The following is a 20,443-nucleotide window of genomic DNA, read 5'->3' on the forward strand; positions in this document are numbered from 1 at the left end:
AGAAGAGACTTTAAAGAATCCCTTAAACATCACTTACTAGAAGAAAACTACAAGGCCTATAAAGGTTAGAGAATTTGCCTACCATCTAGTTCACAGGGAAATTCTAACAATTCCAAGTCTAATTATCTTTCTTTCACAATATATCATGCTTACTAATTAGAAAGCTTGATTCTAGTACTTCAGGAAAAGGAAGATCTGTGGTACAAAAATGTGCAATTTAGTGTTCTGATTTTTCTTTCTTAAAAACCTTCTAAAATCACAAATTCTCAATCTAAATTTAGTCAGCTCAAATCCCGTAACCAGTCTCAGCAAACTGTTACACAACTTACATATAATTTTAAAGGCATAATATAAATATTAAGCAATAACCTGTAGAGTGTGTTTTTTTAAAACTTGATCATACTGCTATACTAACAAATCAATATTTATTCACTTTACTGAATAGTCTTTTGATAAAAATTTCAAAAGTGAGTAGTTAACATTTTATTTTTTTTTCTTTATTTTTTAAAAAATTTTTTTTTAACGTTTATTTATTTTTGAGACAGAGAGAGAGAGAGAGACAGAGCATGAACGGGGGAGGGGCAGAGAGAGAGGGAGACACAGAATCGGAAGCAGGCTCCAGGCTCTGAGCCATCAGCCCAGAGCCCGACGCGGGGCTCGAACCCACGGACCGCGAGATCATGACCTGAGCCGAAGTCGGACGCTTAACCGACTGAGCCACCCAGGTGGCCCGAGTAGTTAACATTTTAAAAAGTAAGCACATACGATTTCACATATAAACTCAACTGAAAAGACTGATTACAATCACCTTAGCACACCTTACCGTGATATTGAGAAGAGAAAAACGTTCAGGGTTTTCAGGGTCGCCACACCTTAGATCTGACATGTAATCTTCAGCAGAATTTTCCAATTCTTCATGACTGCAAGTATCCAGCATATCCACAGGGAATGCCATCCTCTTCAACAAACAACATGAACAAATGTTTCAGAATATGAAATGTTACCTTTCTTTACTCATAGAAAAAAAAAATTTTATTGTAACACCACACTTCAAGGAAACTTTTCACTATGCCAAGACAGACAACAATTTGAGCCCACTGATTGAAAATGTTTATCAAACAATAAAACTTTTAAACGTTCATTTGTAGTAAAGCAAGCAATGAAATATAAATTAATTGGGGCACCTGGGTGGCTCAGTCGGTTGAGCGTCTGACTTAGGCTCAGGTCATGAACTTGCGGTTCACGAGTTCAAGCCCCATATCTGGCTCTGTGCTGACAGCTCAGAGCCTGGAGCCTGTTTCAGATTCTGTGTCTCCCTCTCTCCCTGCCCCACCCCCACTCACACTCTGTCCCTCAAAAATAAATAAACATTAAAAAAAATTTAATATGGGGCGCCTGGGTGGCTCAGTCAGTTGAGCATCCGACTTCGGCTCAGGTCATGATCTCGCAGTCTGTGAGTTTGAGCCCGCATCAGGCTCTGTGCTGACAGCTCAGAGCCTGGAGCCTACTTTGGTTTCTGTGTCTCCCTCTCTCTCTCTGCCCCTTCCCCATTCATGTTGTCTCTCTCTCTCTGTCAAAAATAAAGAGTAAAAATTTTTTTTTAATTTAATACAAATAGAAATTAATGAATAATTCCTTAAAATGATAAAAATATATTTATACACGCATAGGATATACATATTTACATATAAATACACACGCATATATCCTCCTATACCTGCCAACATTTAAGCCACTGTAAAAGGACAAACACATAGGAACTTTTGGGAATAACAAAACTGTTCTACAACTGGATTATAGTAATGGTACAACCCTACAAATTTATTTTAAAAATCACTGAATTGTACAGTTGCAATAGGTAAACGTTACAGCATGTAAATTACATCTCTCATATATATAGATATTAAAAAAAAAAAAAACAACACCTTAGTGGGGAAACACTAAAGCCAAGAAAAATAAGGACACTACTACTATATAAAATTATATAGGTATCTGTCAATGCAATTAGATGAGAGAAAGCAATTAAGGCATAACAATTCGGGATAGGTGTGAGGGTTGCAGCAGAAGACTATCTCCAGCTCAATTTGCAAATAATTTATTTAATTGAAAAATCCCAATGGAATTAATAAATTCCATTTATTGTTTCCTGAGGGAAAACAAATTATAAAGTTAATTAGAAGGAATAAATAAGCAAGAGTAGCTAGAAAAATCCTGAAAAGGCAGAGCAATGATTGGAGAAAAGTATGAACCCTGTCAGATACTAAAACACATAATTATCAACAATAACCAAACTATGGAGAGAGCCCAAATGTCCACTGACTGATAAAGAAGATGTGGGGTGGGTGGGCAGGTGGCACGCCCGCATAGATTGGCATATTACTCAGCCATCAAAAAGAATGAAATCTTGCCATTTGCAATGACATAGATGGAGCTAGAACATATTATGTCAACCAAAATCAGACAGAGAAAGACAAACACCATATGATTTCACTCCTACATGGAATTTAAGCAACAAAACAGATGAACATATGGGAAGGGAGTAAAAAAAAAAAAAAAAAAAAAAAGGAAACAAACCACAAGAGATTCTTTAACAATAGAAAACAAACTGAGGGTTGATGGAGGGAGGTGGGTGGGAGATGGACTAGATGGATAATGGGTACGAAGGAGGGCACTTGTGATGAGCAGTAGGTGTTGTGTGTAAGTGAGGAACCACTGAATTCTACTCCTGAAACTGATATTGCACTGTATGTTAACTAACCAAAATTTAAATACAAATTTAAAAAAACAAAAAAGTTATCATAAAACTTTTTAGGGGCACCTGGCTGGCTCAGTCAGTAGAGCACACAACTCTTGATCTTGAAGTTGTAAGTTCAAGCCCCACACTGAGCAGAGTCTACTTCTAAAAACTAAAATAAAATAAATAACAAAAAGGGGTGTCACCTAGCTGGCGCAGTAGATGGAGCCTGTGACTCTTGATCTCAAGGTTGTAAGTTTGAGCTCCAACTTGGCTGTAGAGATTACTTAAAAATAAAATCTAGGGGCAACTGGGGGGCTCAGTCAATTAGGCATCTTTTTTTTAACGTTTATGTATTTGGGGGGTGGTGCGGAGAGAGGGACAGAAGATCCAAAGTGGGCTCTGCACTCACAGCAGAGAGCCTGACATAGGGCTCGAATTCACAAACCATGAATTCATGACCTGAGCTGAAGTCGGATGCTTAACTGAGCAACTCAAGTGCCCCAGCCATCTGACTCTTGATTTCGGCACAGGTAAAGATCAGGCCTGCTTAGGATTCTCTATCTCCTTCTCTGACTCTCCCCTGCTCATGCTCTGTTTCTCTTTCTCTCAAAATAAGTAACCAAACATGAAAAAAATAAAATCTAAAAAAAACAACAGAAAAAAGCACCATACTATCAAAACATTAAACAATGTGATGACAAGCATATGATAGACAAACCAATGTAATAAGATATGGAAATATATCCTAATACCTATGGAAACTGAGTATATGATTAAGGGGAGCGATTTCAATCAGAGGAGGGCAAAGTTTTTAATAAGGCAGTATTATTTCATTGGTCTTAGAGTACGTTTAAAACAGACAATTTTGCCCATCTTTGAACTTCTTATATCTGAAATCATACAGCAGGCTCTTTGTTGCATTAACTCTCTTCACTCCACATTACTTCTGTATGAAACATCAATATTGTTGGTTAGACCAGTTAATTTGTCCCTTTTATTACTATGTAGTGTTCCATCATACCAAATACAGTTTGTTTACCTATTCTACTACTGATGGACAGTTGAGCTACTATGAATATTTGGGTATGATTATTTTGGTAGGGATACATGCACTCATTAGTGTTAGGTCTGTATACCTACAGTGACCAATCTTACTAAAATTAAGATGAGCAGACATATGCATTCTCACGTGATATGACAAGAACACTGGACCCAAATCTAACCAAGCCATTAGACAAGCATGAAATGAAACCATAAGTATGCAGCCATCCATATTTAGAACTCAGCTTCTTTAACAGAGAATGGAGTTTAAAAAAAAAAGAGTGGAAACTGATGTAAATTAAAAGAAATTTAAGAGCAGCACCTGGGTGGCTCACTTGGTTAAGTGTCCGACTCTTGATTTGGGCTCAGGTCATGATCTGCCCCTCATCAGGCGCCACAATGAGCGTGGAGCCTGCTGAAGTTTCTCTCTCTCCCTTTCCAAGAAAACTTAAGAGACCTGAGAGAGAGAGAGAGAGAGAGAGAGAGAGAGAGAGAGAGAGAGAGATAAATGAAATAAAAAGAAAACTTAAGAGACCTGTCAGATGCATTGTGGAGAGGATGCTTATTTGTGTACTCTTTAAAAACTCCATGATAAAAAGTTAAATAAAAACTTACAATCTACGTCAAATACTGAGCTACCAGTTCTTCTGTTTTTATTTTATTTTTTTAATGTTTTCCTTTTTGAGAGAAAGACAGAGTGTAAGTGGGGAGGATCAGAGAGTGAGGGAGACACAGAACCTGTAACAGGTTCCAGGCTCTGAGCTATCAGCACAGAGCCTGACGCAGGGCTCGAAGCCCCGAGTGGTGAAGTTGACGCTTAACTGACTGAGCCACCCAGGCACCCCTGGAGCTACCAGTTTTTAAAGGAAGTATAAAGTTAGTACAGATAATTTTGTTTTAAAATTTTCCTATTTTATATTTACCCAAAATAAAAACTGAAGAGCAGAACTGCTCTATTTGTCAATAAATTCTTCAGTTTTGAAAAAGGAAAATTTAAAAGGGGAAAGGCAGAAGAAAATCAACTGAGAAAATAGAAGTTACTTTTCCCTGAAGTGACCTTCAGCTACGTCTTATCACAACAAAAGTATTAGTAGCCAAGAACTGAATATCTAATGGAAATATGAGATGAACACATAAAAGACAGGACACATACAGTAACAGTTGTATATAATTAAATATATTTTTCTGAAGTTTGAAGATATGAGGATAATGAGAACTTACTTTTTTTTTTTTTTACCATAATCTGAAATCTTGATCCTAAGAACTTTAAAACTTGGTGCACATATGACTGAGAACCTAATTTTATTCAAATAATTTATTATTTTATTCAAATAATGCTGTATATTTATATATTTAATCAAACTGATTTTTAAAATCAAAACCTAGAAATAGAACACACCAATTCAGCCCATCTGTCAGTAAATGTAAAAGTCTAAATAAAGGGAGAAAGCAAGATACATTTGTCAAACTATTGACGAAAGCAATGCCACAAGATTTCCAGCCAATTTATAAAAAGGAAAAATAAACCTAAAGATTTTAAGAGAGCCCAACCAGGAGCCTATATATAACTAAGATGGTGGAGTCTGAAAAGGATCATAAAATAAAACAGCAATACTTAAGCAAGCTTATTGAGACTATCTTTTTATCTCTGTCAAAGTCAGTATGTAAAAGCAAACTAAGGAAATACATCATTACATTCTATAGTCCGATCTAACTATTCTAATGAAGATTGAAATTTTAGGTCAAGCTAAAAACACAAAACAAATGGTCAATAGTAGATGAAAGACACATAATTAGGACACTAGTTAAGAGAATGTATGACTGTTTTTACTTATTTGTAGACAAGATTCCAGCTTTATATCCATGTAAAGCATTAAGAGATTTTTGTTTAAGTTTATTTATTTTTGAGAGAGAGAGAGAGAGAGAGAGCGAGAGAGAGAGCAGGGCAGGGGCAGAGAGAAAGAGGGGCAGAAGATCCGAAGGTGGCTCTGAACCTACAGCAGAGCCCAAAGTGGGGATCAAACTCACGAACTGTGAGATCATGACCTGAGCTAAAGGCAGACACTTAGCCAACTGAACTACCAGGCACCCTAAGAGACATTTAATGGTCCATACCACTGACAAGACAATGCTCAAGAAAGATTACTATTATACCATTTCCCTTAAACCAACTCAAAAGACTCTGTTGAAAATTAGCTACCAGAACAAGCTATGTATGAATGAAACACATTTAAAAATTTCATTTGCTGGGGGCACCTGGCTGGCTCAGTAGGTGGAGCCTGTGACTCTGGATCTCACGGTTTGGAGTTTGAGCCCCTTGTTGGGGGTAGGGGTTACTTAAAAATAAAATCTTAAAAAAAATTTTTTTTAAGAATAAAAATAAAAATTTAACTTGCTAACAGTAATTAGAATCTGAAGAATCAAACAGGGGCATCTGGGTGGCTCAGGTGATTGAGCATCCAACTGTGGCTCAGGTCATGATCTCATGACTCGTGGGTTTAAGCCCCACATCGGGCTCACTGCTGACAGCTCGGAGCCTGGAGCCTGCTTCGGATTCTGGGTCTCCCTCTCTCTCTCTGCCCCTCCCCTGCACACGCTCTGTCTCTATCTCTGTCTCTCTCTCTCAAAAATAAACATTAAAAAAAATTTTTTTAATAAAGAGTGAAACAGAAGTTAATGTCTGAAGCCTGCTACCAAAAACTTAATTTACAAGTTTAGATTTAGATTTAAAGTCGAGACAAAGAATACAAAATGGACACAGAATGAAAAGTAGTCTTGACGGGACAGCAAGTTTATAGGTGATTTTCTTTTTCATCTGTTACTATGCTATGGTTTTTAAAAGATTTTAAATGCTAATGTCATGTTTTAAATGCAGTTTTTTGGTTTCATTATTAAAAAGACAACAATTCTATCAAATAGGCAAAGGAGGTGATCTGAATAAAGAACCCAAGATTACAGCCCGGAATAAGACAATTTGAGGGCAATAACCAGTCTTAGAGAGGGCTTAGTTTCTCATCTAATACGGTTCAGGTAAAAGTCATGTGTCTGCCCACCCACTAGTCCACAGCTCACTGAGACTGAAACATGTGCCACTCTCTGTAAGCCATTGAACTTTCCTCTCATGTTGCCCAACCTTCAGTAATTTGCATACCACCACGAACATTTCCCCCAATGTGTTAAGTGCCTACATCACTATTCAACACATTTCTCAAGTGACTTTTTTTCTTTAGTTTTCTTTTTTATTAGGTAAGCTCTACACCCAATGCGGGGGCTTGGACTCTTGACCCTGAGAGCAAAAGTCACATGCTCTACCAACTGAGCCAGTTAGGCGCCCCCCAATTTGCTTCTTTAAAAATACACACACCTCTCATCCTATTTCCTCCCCTCTGCTTTTTTTTAATTTAGTAAAACATGCATATAAAACACAGCATTTTAGCCATTTCTACATTTACAATTCTGCAGCAGTAAGCACTGCAGTAAGCATACAACACTGTTGTATAAACATCACCACTGTTCATTTCCACAACTTTTTCATTACCCCAAAGAGAAACTATGTACCCATTAAACAATAATTTCCCATTTCTTCTTTCCCCAGCTGCTAATAACCACCATTCTGTTACCTGTCTCTATGAATTTGCCTATTCTAGGCAATGCAATAACTGTCTCTTAGCATTTGGCTTATTTCACTTAGCACAATAGTTTTAAGGCTGCATGTTGCAGCATACATCAGAATCTCAAGCCACTTTTTTAAGAAATATTTTATTCACCCATAACTATTAAAACCACCCAGGGGTGCCTGGGTGGCTCAGTCGGTTAAGTGGCCGACTTCGGCTCAGGTCATGATCTTGCGGTCCGTGAGTTCGAGCCCCGCGTCGGGCTCTGTGCTGACAGCTCAGAGTCTGGAGCCTGTTTCAGATTCTGTGTCTCCCTCTCTCTGACCCTCCCCTGTTCATGCTCTGTCTCTCTCTGTCTCAAAAATAAATAAAGGTTAAAACAAAAAAAAATTAAAAAAAAGAAAAAAGTCTCATTTAATAAAAAAAATTAAAAAAAATAAAACCACCCATGTGATAGATCGGATTACACGTTTTCCTATTCAGCATTAAAATTTTTAACTACCATCATTTAAACATTCACCTCAAAACCACTTAAGAGCATCTCCTAAATCACCAGTAATACATCAGCGCATTTTAGAAAACACTGCACTATAGGCATAGGACTAAAGACAAGCACAACATGACTAAACTAATTAAAGTGTAAAAACAAATTTATTACCCTTCATTCTTAAACCTTTGTAGACTACAGTCTTTAAACAGAAAAACATTGCTTCTGGGCTTATTATTATTATTAGCCAAAGATTATTCATACATACACACACACACACACACACACACACACACACACACAAACACAAAATGGAACAATCATGTGTTCCTGTAGTCCTACAAGTTAAATACTCTGAAATTTGCATAAAGAGCATTACTGGGGAGAGAAATTTTACTTACAAGTTGTGATTTCTGAATAGGGTTTAAAAACAACCATAGTTTCGTAGTTTTTAATATGAAAAGAATTAGAAAGTATTTCTCTAATTCCAAAGGTGCATATACATACATACACACACACATACACCTCTTCTAAAATGTTTTTGTGTTGCAAATCTCTCCTTAGATCCATTACTTTTATTACTGCTTGCTTCAGTGTTCAATTTTATTGGCTAAATAATCACCTGGTAGTATTTAAATGAAGACAGAAACTATTATACATCAGTTGGTTAATAGCAACAGGTAATACTTACTGAGAAGGGACCATATACAAGACTTTAAAGAGAAAGCCACAGCCACATTGGATATATAGTGAGATATTTCTATCAGCTTCAATCTATACATGAAGAAACAGAACATCATACCACTAGTAGGGCTAGAAGAATAGGTACAATGAGACATGCCTCCCAATACAATTATTTTTACTCAATATGCAAAATCATATTTGTCATGGTTATAAGAAAGCTCCTTTTGAAAAATACTGCAACAATTATCTTGTTATTAAGTATTCTATTCACCTATTACACCAGAAAGAGCAATTGGAATTGGAATTCTATGACCCTGGTTCCTGGGTCAGCTCTGCCACTAGCTAAGTCAGTGACCCTGGGCAAGTTACTTACCCTCTTCAGGCTTCTGTATTCTCATTAGTAATGTGATGCAACTGGACAGGATAATCCTAAGGACCTTTTCACCTCTAAATGTTTGTAATTATTTAGAAAAAATACTGGTTAAGACTTTAAATTACTAGCCTTATGGCGGTTCTGCTACAGTTTAGAGGCAAGAAAAAAGTGGTAAAGCTCTAGACAGAAATATAGGTTGCTATGATAAATCACTCACTTCTCCCTCTTTTTTGTTGTTAAGCTTCTGTTCTATGTTACATAACTGTAAAGCTGTCAGATCAAATTTTGTCAAGCACTTTATGCTCTGCCCATGAGATAAACCAAAAGGGCTAAATAGGTTCTACATGAATGAGAAAGCTTAGTGTTGCCTTAAGCAAACTAACTCATCAAAAAATTTACGCAGAATGGATAATGAAGTGTAAAAAGTGTCCAAATTAATTTATAAATTAAGCAAAGTTATGCTCATTAATCCTGGCTAACTTGTATAAAAACACAATACTAATACCTCTTACGTAAGAATTCTAAGATGCCCATCAGCTACTTGACATCCATCTTTTAATAATTCTACCCCTTTTCCCTAAATTATTACATAACTATTTAAACGAATGAATGTTCTAAGGAAGAAAATATGAAAAAGAAAAAACAAATTGCTACAATTGTGATGGTTTTCCCTATTTAAGGTTAATCACCAGATGTCAAATATACACTTTAAAAGGGGGAATGTATTTTCTAAATTCAGTTCCTAAATTCTTTCAAAATTCTTATAATTATTTTTACTTGGGGGCTTTAGGGCGAACGGAATATCAAAAAAATATGGACATTTTAGAGCTGAAAGAGTTCTTAGAAAAAAAATAATTATCGCAACCAATCCAAGTCATGATCCTGTTTCCCCAACATTGAAAATAGGTTAGGTATCCAAGCAACATAATCTGTAATGCTCTCAACGTTTTACACAAAAAGCCTGTTCCTGAACCTTATTATGATTCTTCTCTTGATTCTTCCGTTTTTTCTAACATCCTTTTCTTCCCTAACTCACCTAGCCACTGTACATTAGCTCAACCATCTCTCTCTTTTTATTCTTCTCTCCATCCTGCCCTACACAAGGCTCTAAATCCTAAATCCTTCTCCAGTGTTAGAGCTAAGGTTCTGAACATGACAAAAATGAAACCAGTGAGCAAAGTGCTCCAGCTATCAAATCTCAGATAGGCTCAACACGGTGCACAAATCCATTTCTGTCCTCTGAGAAAGGAAAAAGATTTGATTACCTATGGGTGAGGACTGTCCACAAGTTTATGGTTAACAGGGCACAAAGTTAAAAAGCATTCATACCTGTTGCTTGTTTTTATTTTAAGTAGGAAGCAAAATCATCTTCTGAAGTAATCATCACTGAGCCAACAACGGACTGTGTGCCTATTCTATTCAAAACACTTCCCATGTATTCCCAGAAATAGTTGTTATCACAAACCGATGAAGTGAGGAATTTAATTACCTTCACTTGCCAGATGAGGAAACTAAGCTGAGTAGCCTGTTCAAGGGCACACCCTAGTTAAGTGGCAGAACTAGTATTTTAATCCAGGCAGTCTAGCTCTGAGGCCTGTTCTTTTTAAAACAATGCTGTGTCTAAAAGTAGAGCCTTTTAGGAGTCCTACCGTAGTTAAGGATTGATTGCATATATCAGGAGAAATATTACTAGTTTTCTTTTTAAGAATTAGTTCTCTCTTCATATCTAGGAAGATTGTCCTAGATCTAAGAAATCATTTAAACATGAAAACATAATCTCTCTTGGATGCATCTAAGTGACAAGATTTGGTTTACATGCCTGCATCCAAACTACAAGGGAGAGAGAACGTGACTGGAGGGGGGGGGCATATTCTATCCTGGGGAGGCAAAACAGGACTCTTGGGCTGAAATAAGATTCATAAGCAAAGATAAGTCAGAACACAAAATACTAAATTTTACCACACCCAAGAATGGATACTCAATTCTTAACTATCAATACATTTTGAGCAAGATATAGAGAGAGCTGGGGCACCTGGGAGTCTCAATCGGTTTAGCATCCCACTCTGGGTTTTGGCTCAGGTCTGATCTCACGTTAGTAGTTCGAGCCCATCGGGCTCTGTGCTGACAGTGCAGAAGCCTGCTTGAGATTCATTCTCTCTCATTCTCTCTCATTCTCTCTCTCTCTCTCTCTCTCTCTCTCTCTCTCTCTCCCCCCCTCCCCTGCTTGCTAGCTCCCTCTCTCTCTTAAAATAAATACTTAAAAAAAGTAAAACTACTTATACTGCTCAGATACATATGCAAAGAAATAGAAATCACCTGTAACTGAAGCTTCCACTTGAATGACTACATGTTGTACCGCAAAAAGAATAGATTTGCCTCTAGAAGATGCCAGCAGCTACTCCAGTACCTCATTACCTGGATTCTGTTTCTATCTCACAGAAGCAGTTTACAAAACTCCGGGAAGGGAGCCTGGGTGGCTCAGTCGGTTGAGCGTCCGACTTCAGCTCAGATCATGATCTTACAGCTAGTGAGTTCGAGCCCCATGTCAGGCGCTGTGCTGACAGCTCAGAACCTGGAGCCTGCTTCAGATTCTGTGTCTCCCTCTCAAAAATAAATAAGTAAATATATAAATAAACAAGTAAAAATCTCAGGGGGAAAAAGCACAATAAGAAGGATTTAAATAAATGCACCATAAAATTTTGCTTTCATTTCAACGTGAGACAAACTAAAATCCTTTGACCTAGCTTCTTTACCACGTAACAGATCTAATTTTATAACGTTTCATTAAAGTTAACAGGAGTTTGGCACAGTAAAACTCTAGGACACGAGCAATTGTTAAAAACAGGAGTCTCAACAAAATGCACAATGTTGTAGGTATCTTTGACATAAAGTATCACAGAGGCTTATCTCATTTAAAACCATAAAGAAGACTGATGTTTTCACTTCAAAGAAAATACACAATACACCTAGCCCAAAGAGAAAGCAACAGCCAAACCAAACCTGGTGTTTAATACTGGCAAACAATTTATGAAATATGCTGCCAAGTCACAATCACCACCCCAGCCCCTCATACTTTCACTACAGAACTAAGAAATGTAACCAACGGTTGCCACTATGGGCAGAGGAGCATACCAACTTGGAAAAACAGCAGATTCGGGACCACAGGCTACCCACACCTCTTTCCCTCCAGGCCTCTCCAACTCGGCACTTCCATCCGTGGCTCCATGCACCTGTTCTCCCACGCCTCCTGCAACCTCAGGTGGGTTTGCTTACCCAGATGAAGTAAATTGTTTTCTTGCCTCTCGTGGGCAGCACACCCAGGAGAAAAAGAGGTAAGTGATAGTAGGAGCCTTCCTGTCTGACTTCGATCCATGTTTACTAAATAAATGAATAAATGAAGGACTGAACAAAAGTTTGTGGAAACAAATCACACAGTGGTGCCAGGAGGAAGAAACGCTACGGCTGAGACATGTACGGCTCTGAGGCAAGGTGAAAAGCTATCCATGGACCTTCAACAGTGATAGAGGGGAAAACCCTCTAAAAAGACGGAGCATACTACGTGGAAGCCAGAAAGCATGTTGAAAATGGCGCGTTGGATTTACCAAGAGAATTGAGGTATATTAGAAGTAGTGGTAGAAACACAAGGAAAATAAACTCCGTACAGAACATTAAAGGCTAAGAATACCAGACTAAAGAGTCTGAACTGTATTTGGGATGCAGGAGGCAATTTAAGGCTCTTGAGCAGGAAAAAGACATTTAAGTCAGACAGTTGTTCCCACAGCTTTAGGTAGGATAGATTAATAAATAGAACTAAAGGAGACAAGTAGAGAAACTCCGGTAAGTACCTCACGCATACTTCTTTTAATATACTTACCACAGGTTAATGTGATTTTTCTTCATCTGTACTACCAACCTCAGAACCCCAGGGAAGCAAAATCCACTTTTTCGACACATGAAAAGTGGGATGGGTAAAATTATCTACTGCCTCTTCTGACCAATAACTTGTGTCTATACCTGATTACTTGGAGAAAAAAGACAGGAAAAAATGTCTTAATTTACAAAAGGGTAGTATCATCAAAAATTCATTTATAATTATTTTTTAAAACTGAAATGTGCTTCCCGATGATGACAGAACTACCATTTATTGTTTGTTTGCCTTTCACTAGGCGTGAGCTTAACACTCTACACATCTTATCTCACTCATTCCTCCAAAAGACCCTCTAAGGCAGATATTCTTAAGTCTCCCAATTAGGAGCCTCAGGTGTGGGGAAGTTAAGTAAGTTGCCCAAAATCATACAGCTACTAAGTGGCAGTCAGGCTCTAAACCTAGGCAATCGGTCTCCAAGGGATTTAACCTGGGGGCCAGGTTCCCAGGTCGAGACAGAAGGCCAGTATGATCCAGGATGTATCTGATCGCACAAATATCACAGAGTACATCAAACATATTGTTTAGTCACTCTGTAGGAGGAAGATTTTTTAAATCTTGCAATATTCTCTCTTCAGATGTTAGATGCACTGTCTCCAGCATTTTTAAATGGTTACTACACAATACGAAGCCAACCGTTGTTTTTTTTTGTTGTTGTTTAATAAACACATATAAAGAGAGTCTCTGCTTTATTCATAATCAGGAAAACGCAAATTGGGACCACAATTAAATACCATTTTGTACCATTTTAGATTCTCTGTCTCCCTTTCTCTCTGCCCCTTCCCTGCTCATGCTCTCTCTCTCTCTTTGAACAGTAAACACTAAAAAAGTGGTACCATTTTGTACCCACTAAATGAGCAAAAATTAAGAAATCTATTCATATTTTTTTAAGATATCTATTCAGATTAAGTGTTGGGACAGGTAGTGAATCAACAGGACCACTTAAGATACACTGGTAAGAGTGTAAACGGGTTCAAATACTTGAGAAATAATATGGTATCACGTATTATGTTGCACAAGTATACAACCAGCCTAGAGACAGCAAAGTGTTCCAGGAAGCATGCATGAAAATGTTCTGAGCAACTCTCTTTGCAACAGTATAAGAGAATAATCTGAGAAAAATCTTGAGAATAATCTGTTAGGACAGTGGATAAGTCATGTAGTCAGTGCAGCCACATCTCACAATGGGCACAGAGTTAATGGTGAGTAAAAAAAATTCAGGCCTCAGAGAATATAAATCCTATGAAATATCTTTTAGAAATTCAAAAATAAGAAAGCCAACTGTTTGAAAAGTTAAAAACTAAATGGGAAACACAAAGACTGACAAAGTAAAATGCCTACTAAATATTTATTTAATTACTATACAATAGAGCTAAAGAAAAAATGAAATTCACTAAGTGGCATTATAGTTCTTAAATTATTCGTTGCTGAAGGCCAGAGACAAGTAAGACCTTGAAATTTACATGACAGTAGACTCAAAATGAACCATGAGCAAATTTTTCTTAAGTTAAAGCCAAAAAACCTTAGAATGGTGCTTCTTTATTAAGGTTATGACGATCCAGATCCACAGACGGAAAAGTATCCCTGCACTTTTCATGGGTCAGACAGCATCCACTGTTTTTGATTCCACTCGGATGATCACATTTTAAGAAAAATCACACTGAAACACTGGAATGCCTGCAATGGAAAACCACCAGGATGGCAAAGGATCTAGACACCATGGTACAATGGATGAGGAACAGGAATGAGGAGAAATTAGTGAAGGGAAGTCTTGGGGAAGGGAGGCCAAGAATGCTGCCCTTCAAATATCTGAAGAGTCAATACCCAGATGAAAAGAGAAGAGTTATTTGCCTGTATCTAAAGGGTAAAAAGAATGGGCCATGCTAACAATAAACGCTAGCCACAAATGAATTATACCACATGAAAACACAGCCAACTAGCTAATCAAAGACTACTGTTAGTTATAGCTGGCACGTTCCAACACAGGACAGGGGAAACTTTTCTCGGCCCTTCTGCAGGTACAGGTACAAGAACATCCCTGTCTCCATCCGAACCAGTGTCAAAGTTCTGGAAAGGAGGGCCAAGAGCCCACAGACTTCAGCTGAGTGGTCATTTGTACATGAAACTGTAAAACCATATGAATCATTTCATAAAACTATGCTTTTTTTGGCCATTCTGAGAAGATACTCAGATATAAAAAGTTTGTATTCTCCAAACAAAATTTATTCAGAATCACATCAATTTCTTTTTTATGGTTTACAAAATATTATCGATAAATCTCAGTCTTAAAATTAATTTCAAGTACTTTTATTTTTTTAAATATTTTTTTAATGTTTACTTTTCAAAGAGAGAGAGAGAGAGAGAGAGAGAGAGAGCGTGAGCAGGGAAAGGGCAGAGAGAAAGGGAGACAGAGAATCTAAAGCAGGATCCAGGCTCCAAGCTGTCAGCACAGAGTCCAATGCAGGGCTCGAACTCAGGAACTGCAAAATCATGACCTGAGCCAAAGTCAGACACTTTACCTACAGAGCCACCCAGGCACCCCTCAAGTAGTTTTAGATATGCATTATATTCTAAGGCCAAATGTCAAGACTTCAAACATGTGCTTGCTTTTTGGTAAATTTAGCTATATTTTCCATCATGAGCATAAATAATTAATAGAAAACAGGGCCACATTTAAAATTAGAAGACAGGTTCTGGGATGCCTAGATGGCTCAATCTGAAGAGCATTCAACTCTTCATCTCAGAATCATGCGTCTGAGCCCCAGGTTGGGTGTAGAGAGAACTGAAAAAAATATATACTTGAAAAAAAAAAAGATACGTTCTTCATCTGGAATCCACAAAAACTACAAAAGGTTTAAAAGGCTTATACTTTATCCCATGCAGTACAAAATCTCCGACTAACAAGTGGTAGATCACAATTTTGAAAATGACAATTGTTGCCTTGAAACATACCTTAACAAAGTGTTGTATTGAACACAGGGTAAAAAAAGATAATAAAAGAGAGGAAGATGAGAAACACTGAAATTGGTACTAAAAATTATCCTAATTTCATTGATAATATTAATAGCTCACCTTTAGATACATTATCACATTTAATTCTACCAACAACATTTTAAGACAGGCTCTCTTATAACTACCTTTTAGAAGAGGAAACTGAGGCCCACGTATCTTAAAAGGTAGCTAGAAACAGCAAATCCAGGTTTCAAACCTACGTCTATTTGGCTTGAATTGCGGATTATTATACTGCCTCTGGATAATAACTACTGGTAAGTGAAGAATCAGAGTTAGGTCCTCAGGTATTATCAAACTTGAAAGCACTAGTATGTACTGGTATATGTGTAAAATATTTTAAACTATAAAATTAATAATACGGGGGGGTTCCTATTTTTTCAATTAAACTTTTTTTTAATTTTTTATTTTTACATTTATGTATTTTTGAGAGACAGAGTGAGACAAAGCATGAGCGGAGGAGGGGCAGAGAGAGAAGCAGACACAGAATCCGAAGCAGGCTGCAGGCTCTGAGCAAGCATTCAGCACGAGCCCGACGCGGGGCCCAAACCCATGAAACATGAGATCATGACCCGAGCTGAAGTCGGACACTTAATCGACGGAGCCACCCAGGCACCCCTATTAAACAGTTTTTTTTTAAGTTTATTTATTTGTTTATTTGAGGGTGAGAAAGAGAGTGTGAGCAGGGGAGGGGCAGAGAGAGAGAGGGAAAGAATCCCAGGCAGGCTCCTTGCTGTGGGCCCACACCCAACACCAGGTTCAATTCCCACCAACCATGAGATCATGACCTGAGCTGAAATTTAAAAGTCGTACGTGCAACCAACTGAGCCACCCAGCCCACCCTGATATTACTCTTCTTAAGGCCTCCAATAACCTCTCAACTCCCAAATTCAGTGAATTAGTTTCATTCTCACCTGACCTTGATTCAGACCAAACCCAACTGACCATTCTACTGCTTATAAGTCCACTCCCCACCATCCCTGTCCCTAGACAACACTCCAGACAATTCCATTTCTTAGTATTCTTCCCTCCTCAGTTTCTTTCGGCAACTGAACCCTCTCCACTGTACAACCCATAAATGCAGGGGGTTTCCCCTCACACATACATGCAATCTGGCACTTCTTTTATTATTTTTTGGCACTTCTTTTTTAAAAATATAATTTACTGGGGACGCCTGGGTGGCTCAGTCGGTTCAGCATCCAACTTCAGCTCAGGTCACGATCTTGCGTTCGTGGGTTCAAGCCCTGCGTCGGGCTCTGTGCTGACAGCTCAGAACCTGGAGCCCGCTTTGGATTCTGTGTCTCCCTCTCTCTATGCCCCTCCCCTGCTCATGCTCTGTCTCTCTCTCTCTCGAAAATAAATAAGCATTAAAAAAAAATTTAAGATAAAAATAATAAAAAATAAAGATTAAAAATGTAATTTATTAAATTGACTTGTTCCCGATTCATAGTTGCAAAACTCTGTGTGCAGTTAGATTTTAAGGAAATCTTTAACATTTTAATACACAATACTTCACTATAAACTCCATGAAGGTGAGGTCTACTTGTTTTTGTGTCCTTTTTTTTTTTTAATTTTTTTCATGTTTATTTGAGTGAGAGGCAAAGCACGAACGGGGAGGGGCAGAAAGAGAAGGAGACACAGAATATGAAGCAGGCTCCAGGCTCTGAGTTGTCAGCACAGAGCCTGACGCTGGGCTCAAACACTTAACCAACCCAGCCACCCAGGCACCCCTTGTGCCCCTTAAGGTACAACAGACACTCTGTGTTTGTTGAATAAATGAAAACACCCTTTGGTGTAGCCTAAAATTAACACCTCACTGGAGCAGGTAGTAGCTAAAAATGATACATATTTTTAAAAACATGTGATGAGTCACAAACTTTCTGGACAAAGAATAGGTGGGACTAAATGAGTAGTTCCCTCCTACAAAGCAGATAAGATCTCATACCAGCCCTGAAACCGAATGAGTCTAATTATTTAGGTTATCTTTAGTAAATTATCAGCTTTTTCCTGATTATTTTTAAACCATGACACCTTTTTCTTAATAAATTCAACCTCCAGTAATTTTGTTGTTGTTGTTGTTGTTGTTGTAAAGAATTGTGAAATGCCCTACTACCAGTGAAGCATGCCAAATTTAGAACTTTAATTTCAGGGTTAAATATACAACGGATCAGAAGCCTAATGATGTGTGAAGAGAAAATCATCTCAAACACAATAACCATGCAATTCCTTTTTCATTTCAGATTCACAACATCTTAGAAATGGGAAGAAACATGATGGTTTTGTTTCACTTCCTAGTCAACTTACAATCCTTTCTACAGAACCCTTGACACATTTTTGCCTGAATACTCTGCCTGAATACTCAATCCTCTTAAATTCTAATTACCTTTAAAAAGAAAATCTCTGCATTTTTAGGCATATTACTGAACATAACACATGTAAGGGTTTGAAAGGGTTAGATAAAAGCTAATGGAGAAAAATATTGAAAGGCCTTTTTCCTTTTCAATTTCTCAAATATTGGTAACATGATGCCCAAAATCTCCAACTACATTAATTCAAACTGGAGTTAATAAGGCCAGTAGCACCAAATCAGTGAACCTCTGTAACCTGTGCATTTACAGAATTTAAAGGTGCAGGAACTGTGTCTGGCTCAGAGCTGAACGTGCTGGGAGGAACAATCTCGTTCCCCACGGACCTAAGACACATCCAATCAGGGCACCTGGAACCCCTAGAAAACAATCGGTGCTTCCTTAAGTTTCCTAAAAAAACAAGACTCATCTCTCCATGTCCGAGGTCCCTGTCACTTCCATAATTCTCCTCCTGGAACACGTCATTTAGGAGAGGCATGACATTTCTGCTAGGAAAGGCCCATGATATGGAATCACTTGTTTATAAAGAATTAATGGAAGTCTTCAACTATTCAAAAAAAGTTGAGAGTAATTTCATAAGGAGGGTGGCAATGACATTTTACTCTCAAGAGCATCTAATTATAAAACACTTTGTTTTCTCCAATTCAAGAGTTAAGTCCTTTGACATATACTATACCTTTATTAGGAAATGATACCGTTTGTAATGAGTCTAATACTGTTTTGGACGAATCTCAGGTGAGACTAATTTGAAACTTTTCAGAACCTTAAATCCACAGGTAAGGCACCTCTGGTTACTATAATCACTCGTGCAGCAGGCTAGTATCACCAGTCATAACCTATTTCTAAATTCCCTAAGCCAATCCTCATCATAAATTCAAAAAGAGGAGGCTACTATGACACCTACAAGCTTTCCTTCAAAGACTCTTTATCTTTGTACTGTAAGTCTTACCACACATAGATGTTTCCCAGGTTCCTCTCACTATTTCATTCCCTGTCCAAAGCCCCACCACCCTCAACAGGAAAACTCAGTCCGGTCCGCAGACCAGAAAAATCTTTTCTCCTGTAGGAGAAAAAGAAGCTGTAGTTTGCAAAGATATCCGGTACAACTTACATGCTATCAATCTGCCAATGCAAGCATATAATAATAATACATGGTACACATCTATTTTGGTGATTTCCCTCCGAGGCCCAAACGTGTGTATTATGCAACAGCCACCATGCCAGGTTTTAATCCCTGTCTGTGATGCACTGATAAAATACAAACGGCACAAGTATAATCCACTAGGTACTCAAGCACATTTGCCAGAAGATAAATCAAAACAAAAATTACCAAATTCTGAGGAACCTTGAAAATCACAAAGTGCCTAACAGTTCTGAATACAATTACAACTTTTCCTTCCCGTAGTCTCTGAGTAACCTGCTCGCTCAGCCCCAACCCCCTCAAAAATCCTCACACTTGAGCATTTTAATTGATGTTTCCAAAGGATCTCTCCAAGGGGGAAGGGGGCCTGCATCAGGTGGTTATTTTAGAATCTACTCTAATAATCTAAAATAACCTAAGATACCCACACCAGTTTCCAGAATCGAGTCAGAGGTTTCATCATTTCTTCCAAAGGACAATAATAGGAGTAAATGCAATCCAGATCCCCGAGGCATAAACAACCCAGGGCTCGATGCTTCACCCACCGATCTCCTGGGGCACAGGCCTCGAAAAACTGCACAATGGGCGGCTAAGAATTAGAACAAAATTGCGATGCCCTTCATTCTAGAAGAGAATCTATACAGTTATCTATTCCAGAGGTTAAATGCAAGGGAGGTGGGCAGAGCATCTCCGGAGGCCACCTGCGTGGCTGAACCCGAGCCTAAACGCCTCGGCGCGCCGCCTCACCAGGTCCGCTTTCCACCGAGCCAGGGCAACGGGCGAGCGCGGCCAGGCTCCAGGTGGGGCGCAGTGGGAGGGGAGGGGGCTCGGCACGCAGCAGCCGGGGAGCCAAAGCCGATCCCAGGCCAGCCAAGGAAGAAGGCGGCATTCCCTCACACAAAATGGTGGCTCTGACGCGGAGGCCCGCGCACCTGGGGACGCGCCACACGCCCCTCGGGGGACGCGGCCGGCCGCCGGCAGCTGGACGCGCGCCCGGGGCCCGGGAGGCCGGCCTGGGCCTGCGCCGCGGCCGAGTCCACAAGGCGGCCCGCGTCGCCGCCCGCGG

General features: G+C 38.7%; 1 protein-coding gene across 3 annotated transcripts in view; it reads right to left on the reverse strand.

Moving 5' to 3' along the window:
- FAM169A (family with sequence similarity 169 member A) overlaps window positions 1–20,443 on the reverse strand; it is a 72,852-nt gene that overhangs the window by 51,807 nt on the left and 602 nt on the right. The window contains exons 1-3 of one of the 3 annotated variants that reach the window (XM_049649641.1): window positions 19,806–19,888; window positions 12,811–12,957; window positions 824–958 (exon numbers count right to left, since the gene is read on the reverse strand). In XM_049649641.1, the coding sequence (XP_049505598.1) occupies window positions 824–955 (132 nt within the window). In that variant the 5' untranslated portion in view covers window positions 956–958; window positions 12,811–12,957; window positions 19,806–19,888. Of the gene's footprint in view, window positions 1–823; window positions 959–12,810; window positions 12,958–19,805; window positions 20,361–20,443 lie in introns of those variants that run through there. The other 2 variants (XM_049649638.1, XM_049649639.1) reach the window with 2 other exon arrangements.

The sequence above is a fragment of the Panthera uncia genome, assembly GCF_023721935.1.
Source record: "Panthera uncia isolate 11264 chromosome A1 unlocalized genomic scaffold, Puncia_PCG_1.0 HiC_scaffold_17, whole genome shotgun sequence".
NCBI lineage: Eukaryota > Metazoa > Chordata > Mammalia > Carnivora > Felidae > Panthera > Panthera uncia.